Source organism: Mustela nivalis, assembly GCF_964662115.1.
Source record: "Mustela nivalis genome assembly, chromosome: 13".
Lineage (NCBI taxonomy): Eukaryota > Metazoa > Chordata > Mammalia > Carnivora > Mustelidae > Mustela > Mustela nivalis.
In genome coordinates this window covers 87,598,202-87,613,622 of record NC_139032.1, presented here as the reverse complement: position 1 = coordinate 87,613,622, position 15,421 = coordinate 87,598,202, and the positions used below count along the sequence as shown (strand labels likewise).

The 15,421-nt window shown below is 45.0% G+C and overlaps 1 protein-coding gene and 2 long non-coding RNA genes across 26 annotated transcripts in view; 1 reads left to right on the top strand and 2 right to left on the bottom strand.

Moving 5' to 3' along the window:
- FNBP1 (formin binding protein 1) overlaps positions 1–15,421 on the top strand; it is a 144,325-nt gene that overhangs the window by 51,900 nt on the left and 77,004 nt on the right. For all 24 annotated transcript variants that reach the window (XM_082695997.1, XM_082696010.1, XM_082696009.1 and 21 more), the window contains exon 2: positions 2,672–2,787. In XM_082695997.1, the coding sequence (XP_082552123.1) occupies positions 2,672–2,787 (116 nt within the window). The remainder of the gene's footprint in view (positions 1–2,671; positions 2,788–15,421) is intronic.
- The window catches only part of LOC309846678, a 76,635-nt gene that overhangs the window by 48,108 nt on the left and 13,106 nt on the right, over positions 1–15,421 (bottom strand). The window lies entirely within an intron of this gene.
- Positions 7,223–12,541, bottom strand: LOC309846677. Its single transcript, XR_014302074.1, has 2 exons — positions 9,144–12,541; positions 7,223–8,912 (listed from the first exon to the last, which is right to left on the bottom strand). It is a non-coding gene; the product is annotated as an uncharacterized lncRNA (long non-coding RNA).

The window sequence follows — 15,421 nt, the reverse complement described above, 5'->3', positions numbered from 1 at the left end:
TTTATTTATTTATTTATTTGACAGAGATCACAAGTAGGCAGAGAGGCAAGCAGAGAGAGAGAGAGAGAGAGAGAGAGAGAGGAGGAAGCAGGCTCCCTGCCAAGCAGAGAGCCCAATGTGGACTCGATCCCAGAACCCTGAGATCATGACCCGAGCTGAAGGCAGAGGCATAACCCACTGAGCCACCCAGGCGCCCCAAGGCGTTTTAAAAATAAATAGGAAACTAGCTATGAAACTAGGTTAGCAGAGGGTTACCAACCAGCCCAGAGCTTTAAACAAGCCTTGCTCTGAAGAGCTAGGAATGATTTGTAATCATGACTTGAATTGTTTGTATATTTGTTCTCTCGAGTAGTTTGAAGTGACCTACCGTCTTGTTTACCCTATCAATTTGCTTGACCACCCTTGTCTATATGGAGGATATAAATAAATCACCTTCCTGACTAGTATTCCTTGAAGTAGAAACTAGATGTCCGTGGAATATATTATTGGGGGCCAAGAATCAATGAAAACCTTACAGAGTTGTCCCTTGTTTTTTATGATAATGTAAACAATTATTAGATTTGAAGACGTTTTGCAGTGATTCTTTTTCATGAGAAAACCATTCCAGTAAGTTAAAACCTTAGTTTCTCAACCTGTTCTGTGGGCCTGGGTGGAAGCAAGAGGAGATGAGTTTTCTTCAAGAAGAGAATTTCTTGGAGAAAAAATGTTTTGGGGGGCGTCTAGGTGGCTCAGTGGGTTAAAGCCTCTGCCTCTGGTTCAGGTCATGATCCCAGGGTCCTGGGATCGAGCCCCTGGGATCCATCGGTCCTGGGACTCTCTGCTCTGCAGGGAGCCTCCTTCCTCCTCTCTCTCTCTGCCTGCCTCTCTGCCTACTTGTAATCTCTGTCTGTCAAATAAATAAATAAAATCTTAAAAAAAAAGAAAAAGAAAAATATTTTTGGCTCTGCAGGGCCCCCACTCCCACCCAAGGTGGACCTCTAGGGAACAACTTGGAATGGAACGCAGAATGAGAGCACGAGGACCGGTGTCCATCAAGTGGCAGATGCTAAGTTTTAAAACCAAGCTAAAGTTTGGCACCGACTGTGTCCTTAGGATCTCACACACCTGCGATAGGATTAAACTGTGGCTTTGTATTTTTTATACTCGATTTGACTCTTCTCCATTTCCTGTGATCCTCATGACTGAATTGTGAAATTAGGCCGTGACTGATTCGGCATCTCTAGGCAAATGGCTACATTTTGGCTACATTCTGCGGCCCCAGGTGGTGGAGTTCCAGGCTGGGGCCAGCACGCGCATATTTCTCTTTTCCTGCCGTCTCCCAGGAGACAGCGGACACAGTCCATGTTCCATCCCGGCAGCTTTTCCCTTCCCTACAATGTCGCACTGACACTCCTGTCGCTTTCCCAGGCCTTTCTGGGCGCTCCCAGAGGCCAGGCCCCTGTCCGCTATCAGAGCATCGCGGCAGCCCGTGTTGCTGACCTTCTCCGTGAATCCCTTCAGACCCACCAGGTCACAGCCCTGCCTCCTTGAGCTCCGAATGGATCTGTGTTTGCGGCTCCCCTCTGGACATGTCACTCCCTTGGGCATTGTGTTACGTCACCCCGATTCTCTCCTCCCGGGAGCCAGAGGCAGGGAGGCCCCCAGAATCTCGCCCCGCCCTCCTATTCCTTTCCAGCCTCCTCTTGCAGTCGGCGGCTGAAGCTAGCGGATTCTAGTTGTTACGGGTCTGTGGACCCTCTGCTCCCGTTTTCTCTCCTCTGGACTAGGGAACACTCTCCCGGCTTCCACCTCCTGGCCATTCTCAGCATGTCTGTGGGCGTGCCTCTCCTTCCAAGTTCAACGGCTCACTTGTGTGCCCTGAAGAGGCTAAGCTCCTTCACTCTCTCTGTTTGAGGCCTGGGGTGATGGGCTGGGACTTTTTCCAGTTTCTTACCCACCACCATTCTTCCCTTGAGCCCTCCCCCCGGCCCCCCACCTTCCCTCCAGAGGGACAAGTGCCACCCCCCCCCCCCCCAATCCCCAGATTCCTGGATGTGTCCTCGCCTTTGCAGTAGCTCTTGCTGAAATACCCACCTCCTCTCATTCTTCCAGGCTAGGAACCTCCAGGCGAGATGGGGCTCTATTTCTGTGCATTTCAGTTCCCCGGCTCCTTTCCTGGCCCACACGGTGTGGGTTTCATAAATGTTCGAATGTTTGAATAAAGTCCGCATGAGTCATTTCATTTATCTGTTTGAAGAAGGCAGTATTTTGTCACTCTTTCTGTTCCCATTTGCTTGCCCCAAATTTCAGCGAGCTGGTTTGAATTAACTCAGAGGCAACAGGTGAGGTGCTGGCGAGCTCGACTGAGCTGATGTGTGTTTCAGCTCTCGGTTTTTGCAATCTGGAAAAGATATTTTCCTTTGTACCAGAATGTTAACTATATCCCCAAACTGTGTTTCTAACATGAACGAATGGGTCAGAGTTCAGTACCCCGGGCAGTTTTCAAACCAAATTTGGTAATGTTGATTTAAAACGGCTCCACAAGAAAAGCACCCAGTACAATCATGGAAAATACTAGAACTGCTTTCTGTACCGCCACATATTGTTGAGAGAATTGTTCCCTGAAGTTATATTAATCGCAGAGAAGGATTCTAAAGCTCTCTCTCTCTTTGTTTTTTTTTTTTTTAAACAGGACCAATTTGACAACTTAGAAAAACACACACAGTGGGGAATTGACATTCTTGAGAAATACATCAAATTTGTAAAGGAAAGGACAGAGATTGAACTCAGCTATGCAAAGCAGCTCAGGTAAGTCGATATTGAAAAAGGTTATTTGTTAATTGCAAAATGGATGTAGTGATAATTTATATACTCATTTATCCTGTGAATGTATAGTACTTAAATATTTTCCCCCTTTTATGTAAGGTAATATTTCAGTTAGAAACCATTGCTTTTGGGGCGCCTGGGTGACTCAGTCGTTAAGCATCTGCCTTCAGCTCAGGTCATGATCCTAGAGTCCTGGGTTCAAGCCCCGCATCGGGCTCCCTGCTCCACGGGAAGCCTGCTTCTCCCTCTCCCACTCCCTCTGCTGTGTTCCCTCTCTTGCTGTGTCTCTCTCTGTCAAATAAATAAATAAAATCTTAAAACAAAACAAAACAAAACAAAAAAAACCTTGCTTTTGATAGAGAAAATTTATTTTCATAGAACAATAAAAATAAAAACTAAGTTATTGCCATTAGGCTCCGTTTTTCTTTTTCTTTTCTTTTTTTTTTTTTTAAAGGATAGTTTTTGAATTTTGGAGCTACTTTTTTTTTTTTTTTTTTTTTCAAGAAAACTCCTAATTGAAGTGTAATATATAGAGAGGTAGAAGTGCATGTCATAAGTGTATAGCCCCAGAAATCTTCCCAGAGTGAACACCCCCGTGCCATCAGCTCCCAGGTGGAGAAATAGGCAAATCCAGGCCCAGAGGTCCCCTGGCCCCTTCCAGTGCAACACCTTCCTCCCATGGCTGTTCACACTTCTGACTTCCAGTGACACAGACGGTTTTGCCTGCTTTTGAACCTCATGTGAAAGTACTCACTTATTAAGCACTGTTTGCATTTGGCTTCTTTTGTTCTACTTTAGGTTTGGGACAGTCATTTGTGTGGCTGTCTATGGTGGGAGCTTGTTCCATTCGCTGGTGGTTGGTCTTGGGTGTGTGAGTATACCACAGTTCACCCACTTCTCGGCCACCAGGCTATTGCTTGGCCCCTTTTTGGGGATACGAACTCTATATACACCCAAGACTGGAATTGTGGGGTCACAGGTGTTTAGCTCTAAGTAGATAGTTTTCCAAACTGCTTCTCCTGATCCACGCTCCATCCAGAAGCCTGTACGAGTCCCGTGGGCAGCATTTTAAAAGTGCTTGGACCGCTTACGCATTTAATGGCGAAATTATTCGAGGAATCTGTGCTTTTAGCTAAAATGTGTAAAAGTTGTTGGTAGAATGAAGCTGGAACTGGATGTAGTGGTCACAATCTTTAATGATTTCTTGTTTGGTGGAATGGGTTGGTGCCGATTGTTTGAAGATCTGTTAAAGATCCAGATGACTTTTGGTCTAGAAACATTTCGTTTGAACCCAAAGAGTGTCTGCAGAAGGGATATGTCAGGGGCCCTGAGAGAAGGTGGATTCTCCTAGAGCTGGTGTTGTTTATAAATAAGGCCCTGAGGGTACATGTGGATGTTTTTGTGAATGACACGTGCTCTTTCCATTGAGTAAATCAAACAAAAACCCATTGCTCAATGAAACAGGCTTATGACTTGCTGAACCCAGGTCGATCTCTGGCACTGCGTGTGTGCATCCGCCTCCCATCCTGAATGTAGCAACAGGGAAGGGGCTGCTTCGTCCTCATTAGCCAAATATCACACTGTTCATCATAATGCCCTTCGTGGGAAAATGGGTTACATAACGTCCTTAGCCAGAATACGGTCTCACTGCATGGATTTACGTGTTTGTTCCCTTTCTTCTTCTGTTAGCTTACACTTGTCTTCCCGGCACCTTTGTCATGATCCTGTTTTGTTCAGGAGGTTTGGGAGTAGATGCTGTTAATTCAGCTTTTAGCAAGTGTCTGCTCCTTTCCGTGTCACAAAGGGAAAGGGCTTTCTTGGCTCCCCCTCTGAACTGCACCTGGCTTCTGGCCCTTTCTTACCGCCCTAGGTGAGGGGCGGAGGACGCAGGTAGCAAAAGGGGGGCGGGCTGTTGGAAAAGAATGCAAATTCCAGTGTGGGTTTCGGGCCAAGTGCGGTGGCTCTCCTTGACTGTGTACCCTCTTGTGGATCACAAGTTGAAGTAGATGTCAGGGTTCTCACGGCAGCCTCTTGAGAAGTGCTTTTCCTGAGATTTAAATATGTATCTAGTAGGCTCTGTGCCCAACATGGGGCTCAAATGCACAATCCCTAGACCAAGAGTCGCATGTTCCTCTGACTGAGCCAGCCAGGCGCCCCCTGAGATGTATGTATTAACATTGTTTCATTACATCCCTAGGCCGTGTCTGAATTTGTTCTTGTTGGCAGAAGTTGATGTACCGGATCAGGAGTAATTGAACTAACCCTTCAGACTGGTCTCCTCCTCCTTGATACTGAGCCCTTAGCCAGGTCCTCAATGCCAATACATCAGCATCCTTCCTGTCCTTGGCCAGTTTGCTTCCCCACTCACCGAAGAGACTCCGTTCCCCCTTTCTGCAAACCCAGCATCTCCTTTCCCATCCTCGCCACTTGTTTGCTACGTCGCCGAGAGCACGGAAGCAGTCGGAAGAAAATGTCCTGAGACTCTCAGCATCTGTGCCCCCTGCCCCGAGATGCTTCTGTCTACATCCAAGCCTCCCCTCTTGTGCACTCGGTGTCCCCCTCCCTCCGGCTCTGGAACCGAGCCCCAGTGCTTCTCTCTCCCACGTCCTCACATCTTCTCTCCTGGGTTATTATCCCCGTCGACACCCGAGCACACCCGAGCACACCATCATCCAGAAACAAACTTTCCTGAGGTCGTTCTTCCTACCCGGTGCCACCGTTTCTTTGTTCCCCTTTGCAGTCAAACGTCTTCAAAGGGTTCTTACTTGCTGTCTCCAATCCCTCCCCTCTCGCTACCTTAAACTCACTGCACACCTCTCAGCCAGCACTGCCCTTTCAGGGCCCCTGTGACTTCCGTATTGTTCAACCCAATCGCCTGTCCCCTGTCCGCAGTCAGGCGTCCTTGACCCATCGGCGGCTTTGACGGGGCGGATGCTTCCTCCTCCTGGCTTGGCCTCAGTCTAGTCTTCTGGCTTCCTTCCTACCTCACTGGGAACTCCTTCTTAGCGTCTCACGGGGTCCTCTTTGCCTCCTGCCTCTTCACCCAGTATGCCCTAGTTCCCAGTCCCTGTCACCTCCCCCTCTCGGTCTGTGTTCCCTGGGTGCTCTCATCTGGCTTTAAGTGTGATCCACGTGACAGTGGCTCGCAGGTGTGTGGACCTCCAAGCTAGCCCTCTGTCCTGGACTCCAATATAGATTATGCATTACCTCCTAAAATCTATCTGAAATGGAAAGTGTCTGAAGCCGAAGCTGCCCGCCTACAGCGTGCGTCTGCAAGGCCCGGCTTTTCCCAGGCACTTGAAGGCAGCTGCTCCTTCCCTGTTAGGTCAGAAACCCTGTTCTTGGTTAGGTCAGAAATTCCCTCTTTCTCTGCCACTACCCCGCCCCCATCCCCAGTGTCCCCAGTGTAAGCCATCAGGAAGTCCCAGTGACTGTACTTGGCAAATTTACCCAGGATCCGACCCCTTCTTCTGACCTGCACCTCGGCCGCTGTGGTCCAGTCCCCATCACCTCTCACCTGGGTTATTCCAAGGCTTCTAACTGGTTTCTCTTATTCCCCTCTTATCCCCTCTTGGCTGTCTGTTTTCCACAAAGCAGCTAGATCATGGCACTCTGTTCAAAATTCCAACAACTTCCCATTTCACTCTGTAAATCCAGAACCCTTAGCATGGATGTCCTACAAAGCCCTATGTGACCATATCCCCCAACCTCTCTGACGTCTCTTTCCTCCTCTTCCCTCTCTCTGCTCTAACCATACCAGCCTCCTTGCTGGTTTCTCTCCTGATGCATGATAGGAACTCAGTAAATAGTTGTAGGAAGGCTGAATCGAGACGTCCAGGTCTGAGATGTTTGGTCCCCACTGCTTCAAGGAGAATCATGTGTTTGCATAAGCTATGAGAGCTGATGAGGGCTTACCAACAAACAGAACAACCAACAGTGTGTGAGCAGAGTACCAGGGGAGCTCAGATGAACAAGACACCTTGGAGCTCACCTTCTCACTGTGGAAAACAGACCACATGCAAATAAGCAAACAAGATTTTTTTAAAGATAGCATTTATCAACCCAGGTAAATAAAGCCAGTGGTGTAATAGAGCGTGATAGTGGGTGGGGGTTACGTAGCTAGACTGGCCAGGGAAAACCTGTTGCTTGAGAACGGAAACACAAAGAGAGAAGACCAGCATGCTAAGGTCTGGGTTTAGCTCTTCCAGGCCAAGGGGTCAGTGAGTGCAAAGGTCCTGAGGTGGAAACATGTTCAAGGAATGGAAAGGCCAGGGTGACTGAAGCATGGTCAGCAAATGCTTGCTTGAAATACCAGTGTGATTTGAAAAAGCAACATGATCTTTTTGGAGAGATTTCTGGTATTAAATCATTTTTAATTTTTTCAGCATTAATTAGAGGAAAAATAATGCTAACTTAGTTTTTTTTTTTTTAAGATTTTTTTTTTATTTATTCATTTGACAGACAGAGATCACAATAGGCAGAGAGGCAGGCAGAGAGAGGACAGAGCAGGCTCCCTGCCGAGCAGAGAGCCCGATGTGGGGCTCGATCCCAGGATCCTGGGATCATGACCTGAGCTGAAGGCAGAGGCTTTAACCCACTGAGCCACCCAGGCGCCCCAGTTTTTTTTTTTTTTTTTTTTAAGATTTTATTTATTTATGTGTCAGAGAGAAAAAGAGCGCACAAGCAGGCAGAGTGGCAGGCAGAGGTGGAGAGAGAAGCAGGCTTCCCGCCAAGCTAGAAGCCCGATGCGGGACTCGGGCATTGTGACCCAGGACTCTGGGATTGTGACCTGAGCCAAAGACACCAGCTTAACCAACTGAGCCACCCAGGCGTCCCTATGCTAACTTATTTTAGAGGCAGTGGGTGTTCATTGGGGCTTTGATTTCTGTAGGTTGGGGGGTTGGCAAACTACAGCCTATGTCCCAATCCATCCACTGCCTGGTTTTATAAATAAAGTTATGCAGAAACATGGCCACGCCCATTCATTAATGTGTTGTCCTATGGCTGCTTCTGAGAACAATTGCAATTGACTAGTTGCAACAGGGACACCTGAGCATGACGCCCTTCCAAGTCTAAAATACTATCCGTCTGACCTGTTTCAGGAAAAGTTTACTGACCCTTGCCAGAATTACTATTTCTCCAAGGCAATGTAAGGTCGAATTCCTAATCAAAGTTTAAAACATTCCATATGACCTATAGAAGAGAACCAACTATCGGTTGCCCTTAGCTACTGTTAAAAAAGCTATATTATTTGTTAACCAGATAATGAATTCACATGATTAAAAATGCCAGAGGTAGAAAATGGTGTGCAGGTAAGGGTCCCTTCTCTTAACCCTGACCCTGGGGACAATAAATGTTATCAGTCTCTTGTTTATCTTTTCCAAGAAATTTTATGACACCGCAGGCAAATGAGGGTGTGTTTTCTTCCTTGCTTCCCGAGCAGTTCCGTGTGCCCTTGTCTCTCTACATCCTGGAGATTGTTCCGAGGACTCATTATTTTTGCGGTTTTACAGTATTGCTATGGCTTGGTGGACATGTTGATTGTTTCCAATTGTTTGCAACTCGGAACAAAGTTGCAATGCATAACCTTGAGTAACGCACTTGGACAAGCCGTTCCAGAAACAAAGTTCCTGAAAGTAGCACTCTGGTTCTGGTAGAGTTCACCAAGTTGCCACTCAAAGGCTGTGACCCTTACGGCTTATGGCACAGCGTGGGGCAGTGCCATTGACCTTGACCTTCAGCGCTGCTTGGTACCAGTCTTGTCCTGTCTTTGCCAATGTGATAAGTAAAAATAGGAGAGTCTGAGCCCTAGTTTGTGTTTCTCTTATTACCAATGAGGTTGAGCCTGTTTTTATACCTTTGAGTCATTAATACGTTCTTTTTGGTGAACCATTCATGTCCTGGCCAACTTTTTTTTTTTTTAATTAGAGTTAATTGTCAATAAAAGGTAATTATGTAGAAATCATTTTATAAAATATATTGTGTATACAAGGAATTCCACTTATATTTACTTTCACCATAAAAAAATACATACAGATGGAACTGAAGGATTTGTTGAACCATAAATATTGAATTCTTATAAGATTTAGCAGAAAAATTATTAAAAACTTGGGATGCCTGGGTGGCTCAGTTGGTTAAGCGGCTGCCTTCGGCTCGGGTCATGATCCCGGCGTCCTGGGATCGAGTCCCACATCGGGCTCCTTGCTCCGCAGGGAGTCTTCTTCTCCCTCTGACTCTTCCTTCCACTCTGTCTGCCTGTGCTTGCTCTCATTCACTCTCTCTCTGACAAATAAATAAATGAAATCTTTAAAAAAAAAAAAAGAAAAATTATTAAAAACTTGTAGGATGTCATTACTGGTTTTTGTTTTTGTTTTTTTTAACTTCTTGTTATAACTTTAAGCAAGCTCACTTGGCTCACTGCTAAGTAAGAGAAAGGAAATAATCTTTACATGTTTTGCTTCCTCTTCTAGTTGAGCTATATAATGTGGTCTGTAACACAGTCCCACAGTTAACTTGTCTTAATTCTGCATTTATTTGCTTACTTACTTATCATTTATTTCTTTATTTATTAGAGAGAGAGTATGTGTGAGCATGGTAGGGGAGAGGGGGAGAGAGAATCTCAAGCAGATTCTGTGCTGAGCTCAGAGCCCGATGCCCGGAAGGATCCCATGATCCTAACATCATGACCTGAGCCAAAGCCGAGAGTCAGAGGCTTAAGCCGAGAGTCAGAGGCTTAACCGACTAAACCCCCCAGGTGCCCCTTAATTCTGTATTTAAATATAAATGTATGCTCACCTCCATTCCTTCTAGCACAACCTCTCCACCTGTCTCTTGGCATCAAGAGAAATATAAATATTTCCTTCCCTAATAAGAGTTTGTGGAGTAATTCTGCCGAGTTTGTTTCTGTTTGAGAATGTCCCCATACTTGATAATAATTTGACCTGGTTATTCGCCAGTCATATTTTCGTCCTCTCCAAACTTTGTCGCTGCATTGGTTTTTGGTGGAAAAGTCTGGGGCCAGCCAGATTTTTTTTTTCTTTCTTTGTAGGTGAACTTTTTTGACTATATATGTGAGGAATTTTTTGTTTGTTTAGCGGTTTGATGGCATCGCCAAGCTCAGCCTTGTTGATCATTCTTGGTCAGTTTCCTTAGAGCCCATTCAGATGCAGATCCAATCCCTCATTTACTTCGGGGTCACTTTCTCCAGTTACATCTGAATATTTTTTCTGTATGATTTACTGGCTTTATATACTTCAGAGATACAGCTTTTCCTTATGTTAAAGTATCTCGTTCTTTAGGTAATCTTTTCTTCTGCTTTTGTTAGTTGCTTTCCTTACAGTGATCATCTCAAAGCTTGCTTCTGTTACATTTGATACCCAGCCCACCGTATTCGTTAGTTCTGTAGTGGTAGCTTCCGTTCTTAGTTCATTTCCTTACCTTCGCAGTCTGTCTGAGCCCGTGGCCCGGGAATTCTCGACTTCATTGGCTTTGTGTTTTTATGAAGTTTTTCTGTAGTGTAAAATATTCTGGAGGGGTTTGCTTTTGCTTCTTTTGCTTCCTTTCTTCCAGATTGTTTGCTTGGTGTTTTGATTTGTTGTGGGGTTTTTTTGTGTTTCTTTTTTTCTTTTTTGGCATTCCCTCCCTCCCTTCTTTTTGTTCTTCCGAATCTTTCTCCCTTCCTTCCCACCTTTCCCCTTCCTTCCTTCTCTCCTGTATTACATGTCCTAGGTTTTCGCCTCACTTACGTTTAATATGGGCAGTTCGGCGAAGCAGTTGACAGAACGGACGCTAGAGCCCCAGTACCTGGGATGCATTCTTGATTCTTCTGTTCAATCGTCGCACAGCTTGGGGCCCATCCTGTCTGTGCTTCATCTTTTTCATCTGTAAAATGTGAATAATAGTAATTCCTCCTTTCCAGGGTTGTTAAGGGGACTTCATAAGATAAGGCACATGAACTTCTAAGCATGCTTTTCTTACCCACCTAAGCAACCCCAGTGCTGCTGTAGGTTCTGATAGAGGGTAGGTGAGCGTTCCTGGCCGTGCTTCTAGAACGGTTGGCCTTTCCCTCTGAGCTCCGTTACGGGGTAAGGGTGAGGCAAAGCATCTGGCTTTGTACTTTTCATCTTTGAGACTCTGAGTGTGTTCCAGAACTCTGCTAGAGGTTGTATTTGAGAGTTTAGTCCGCTAGGTCAAAGATAATCCTCGTTCCTTCGGGATGCCTTAGGTTAGGCGTGATCTCCCGCGGGCATCCAGCTTCGAGCCCTGGAGCGTGAGGATCCAGGTGGTGTGACCCCTGCTCCTGCCTGAATTCTGGAACCTGGGTGGTCAGCCTGCGCGTCTTCTCAGAGCTTTCCTGTCACTGTCCCCGATTGTTTACTCACCCTTCAGTGTATATTGTCGAAACTGATCTTAAGGGTTTTATGGGCTTATTCCTACCCCACTTCACCCCCGGCTGTAGTGGCAGCAAGAGTAGGGACAGCATCCTTCTCCACGGCCCCAGAATCTTCTGTCCCTCACCACGGTCGCCACTTTACAAAGTGCGTAGACTGAAATTATGCTTCTTTCCCCATGGGCTTGTTTTCTGCTGTTGATCATTGTCCTGGCTTTTCCTTCTCACCTCTTGTTGGGAAAGCACAGTTCTCTGATTGAATTTTATTCTGCTGTCTTTGTCCGGAAGTCTTGTGGTGAGCTTTGAAAAAAAAAAAAAAAGAAAGAAAGAAGGAAAGATAGAGAAAAAAAAAAAAACCAAACACATTCTTGGACCCAACCCTGGACCTTCCATTTCAGAGAGCCTGGCACTGGGCCCAGGTATCTCCTTTTTTTTTTAAAGCTTCCCTGTGGCTCTTCGGATCAACCAAGTTTAAACCCAGTATCCTTATGAGAGGATTATGTTTTTCTCTTACCTTTTCATTAGCCTGTCTGAAGAGCAAGTATAATACATAAAACACTTAAAATTTCTCAGAAAGATCCCATAAATTTAAAGGTGTTCTTTGTGGTTTATTTCCTTGCTTGTTTTTAGGTGACCCCATACAAAATAAGGCTAGAAAACTCATCTCCAGAAAATGGAAATGAAAGTTGATCCTTCTGTCTAGTGGTCCCTGAGAGAAAAATCCTCATTTTCCCTTCCATACCTCTTAAGCTTTTAGTTTTCTGTTGGCATTTATAGAGTGAATTACTCACTGGTGCTTTTAAGAAGCATTTGGAATGCTGTATATGCCAACATGGTCAAAGTGAGACTCATTCATCCCAACGTGACCGTCTCCACAGGTTGTCACCCACAACAGACCTCCCCCTATTGTCTTTAATCCCGTTTCGGTTTGGACTGGTGAGAAAGAACTAAAAAGAATTCTGGTTTTACCTGTCTCTAGTCAAGCTATGTTTCCTTCAACGAGATATAAAATTTAAAATTCTTTTTATGAAGGCTTAGGACTGGAAACTGAAAAGAAAATGTGTATTTATTAAATTTTTTAATTTATTTTTTAAAATGTGAAGTGGGTTTTTGCTTGTTTGTTTTATTTAAGTAGTCGCTACACCCCACCTGGGGCTCGAACTCACAACCCCAAGATCAAGAGTCTCACACACTTCTGACAGCTCTGGGAGATTGAGCCCCACGTCAGGCTCCTCGCAGGGCATGGAGCTTGCTTAAGATTCTCTCTCCCGCTCCCTCTGCCCCCGCCCCCCAACTCCTCTTCCTCTCTGCCAAAAAAAAAAAAAAAAAAAATCAAATTAAAAAAAAAACACACATGCAGCCAATAGGCTTTTTAACACTCCAACTTCCCATATATTCTACTCTATGTGGAAAAGAACCTCTTGGTTATATAGTCATGTGCTTTCCATGTGTTCCCCTTTCCATCCTGGCCACCTGTTAAGTAGGATGGACTGTTTTTACTAAATCTGCCTTTTAAGGAGTGACTGTGGTGAACCATCTCGGCTGTACTGTGCTTTCAACAAGGAAGATTTCTCTCCTTTGCATTATTTGTGTCTTTAAGCCACATTATTAATGAATTAATTTATTTATTTCAAAGATTTTATTTTTGAAGTAATCTCTATACCCAGTGTGGGGCTCGAACCACAATCCCGAGCCCAAAAGTCACATGCTTCACCTGCTGAGCCAGTCAGGTGCCCCTAAGCCAGATTTTTAAAGGAAATGTTTTTCAGCATCCTTTTGGATCTAGATTTATTAGGGAAACTGTTCTATGCGTCCAGAGTATCAGCAGAGAAAATATGACATGGTTTATTGAAGCATGGGTCACACCAGAGCAGCCTTCAAGCAGGAACGTTCTCTTCTCATCAGTTATTAATTATAATTAATAGTCAAAAATTAATTAAATTTTGAAATGATCATATGCTCATGTCTTCATTTTACTTTTATTTCATTACTATTGATGATATTACCGTTATCATTACTATTTTAAGTAAGCTCTGTGCCCCACGTGGGGTTTGAACTCATGACCCCAAGATCAACACTCACATGCTCTACTGAGTGCACCACCCACGTGCTCTTCATATCTTCATTTTATTTTATTTATTTTATTTTTTAAAAGATTATATTTATTTACTGGTCAGAGAGAGCGAGAGCACAGGCAGGGGGAGCGGCAGACAGAGGGAGAAGCAGGCTCCCTGCCGAGCAGGGACTCGGGACTCAATCCCGAGACTCTGGGATCCTGACCTGAGCCCAAGGCAGATGCTTAATAGACTGAGCCACCCAAGCGTCCAAGAACTTCATTTTAAATTGCAACAATTGATATTCTGTTGGGTGTTATATACTGCGTCAGAAAACTTGAAGGGGCAATAGAGGTCATTTCATCCAACTCCCTTAAACTCCCAGATGACGCCCAGACTTGCTCACTGATTTGTCTGGGTTCAACCCATCCCAGAGCATGTCTTTTTTTTTTTTTTTTTTTTTTTTTAGATTTTTATTTATTTATTTGACAGACAGGGATCACAAGCAGGCAGAGAGGCAGGCAGAGAGGGGGAAGCAGGCTCCCTGCTGAGCAGAGAGCCTGATGTGGGGCTCAATCCCAGGACCCCAGGATCATGACCTGAGCCGAAGGCAGAAGCTTAACGCACTGAGCCACCCAGGCGCCCCTTTTATACTGAAGTCCATTGCCTCATGTCATCTAGTAACACCTGTTAGAGATGAAATCACATCCACTTTGTATGTAAAAAGTACCATGATCAAGATTGTAAATTTATTTATTTTTTTTTTTTTGAAGCTTTTATTTTTTTTATTATTTTTTTTTTTAGATTTTATTTATTTTTATTTTATTTGACAGAGAGAGATCACAAGTAGGCAGAGAGGCAGGCAGAGAGAGAGAGGAGAAAGCAGGCTCCCTGTGGAGCAGAGAGCCCGATGCGGGACTCGATCCCAGGACCCTGAGATCATGACCTGAGCCGAAGGCAGTGGCTTAACCCACTGAGCCACCCAGGCGCCCAAGATTGTAAATTTATGATGGCACATTTTTCTAGGCGAATCTGTAGATTCAGGGAGAATAAAAGAAAATGTGAAATAATGAAAGTAGCGACTAGGAAAGAGGAATAGAAACGGGCTAAACAGGGAAGTGAGTACTGCTTTGTGGTCAAGTGAGGACCCCCATCATGGACCATTAGTCAGCCTCTCCTGGCTGTTGCCACCCAAGTCAGGGGTGGGATCCATGGGAGTGAGTTTCATTTTTTTTCAGGGTTACCTCCTGGTTTTTGTGTAAATTTAAGTGTGTTAAATGTAAAGATTGTCTGGATTCTTGACCTGGAGGCGAGATTAGAAAGAGAGATGTGAGTGATTTTGTCTCATCTGAGTGTGGTCAGTGCAAATCTCCTGGGCAGGCAGGTCCTCCTAATTAAACGTCTTATGTTAACAGCCCCTAAATTCCTTTCCTTTTCATTAGCTCTTTGCAGGAGCAACCACACAGCCCTGACAACATGCCTTTGGCACTTGGGTTTTTTTTTTTTTTTTTTTAAGATTTATTTATTTATCTTAGAGAGCACGAGTGGGAGGGGCAGAGGGAGAGAAAGAATCTCAAGTAGACTCCCTTCTGAGCACACAACCCCGAGATCATGACCTGAGCCAAAACCGAGTCAGATGCTTAACCACGGTGCCCCCTAGGCACCCGGTACTTGGATTTTTAATTTGAACATTTGGACATAGTCCACATGCTTTTCTTGGATCATCATGAAGATGATCGGGAGGGAACGGTGGCCCGGAGGGAAACTCGCCCTCAGCTCAGTACTGCAGATGAAATCGGCCGCACGTGCACACATGGTCTGTACTCTCCAATTAAAGTCCGGTTGTAACAGCCAGGTTAGCATCAACTCCTGACCCTTTCTGTTCTCACGTGCTCTACCTTTGGGGTAAAAGATTAAAAACGATGCAAATCTTTCACAACCGGGGCTTTATCTCCCATGCAGAAAAGATGGAAGGAAGCAGGGGCACCTGGCTGGCCCAGCTGGGAGAGCTGGCAACTCTTGGTCTTGGGGTCGTGAGTTCCAACCCCACATTGGGTGTAGAGATGACTTTCTTTAAAAAAAAAAAAAGGAAGGAAATAAATGGATTTCAGCTGCGGACATTTTGCGTTTTTTTTTTTTTTTTAAACTTACGCACAAAGCACTGACTTCATCT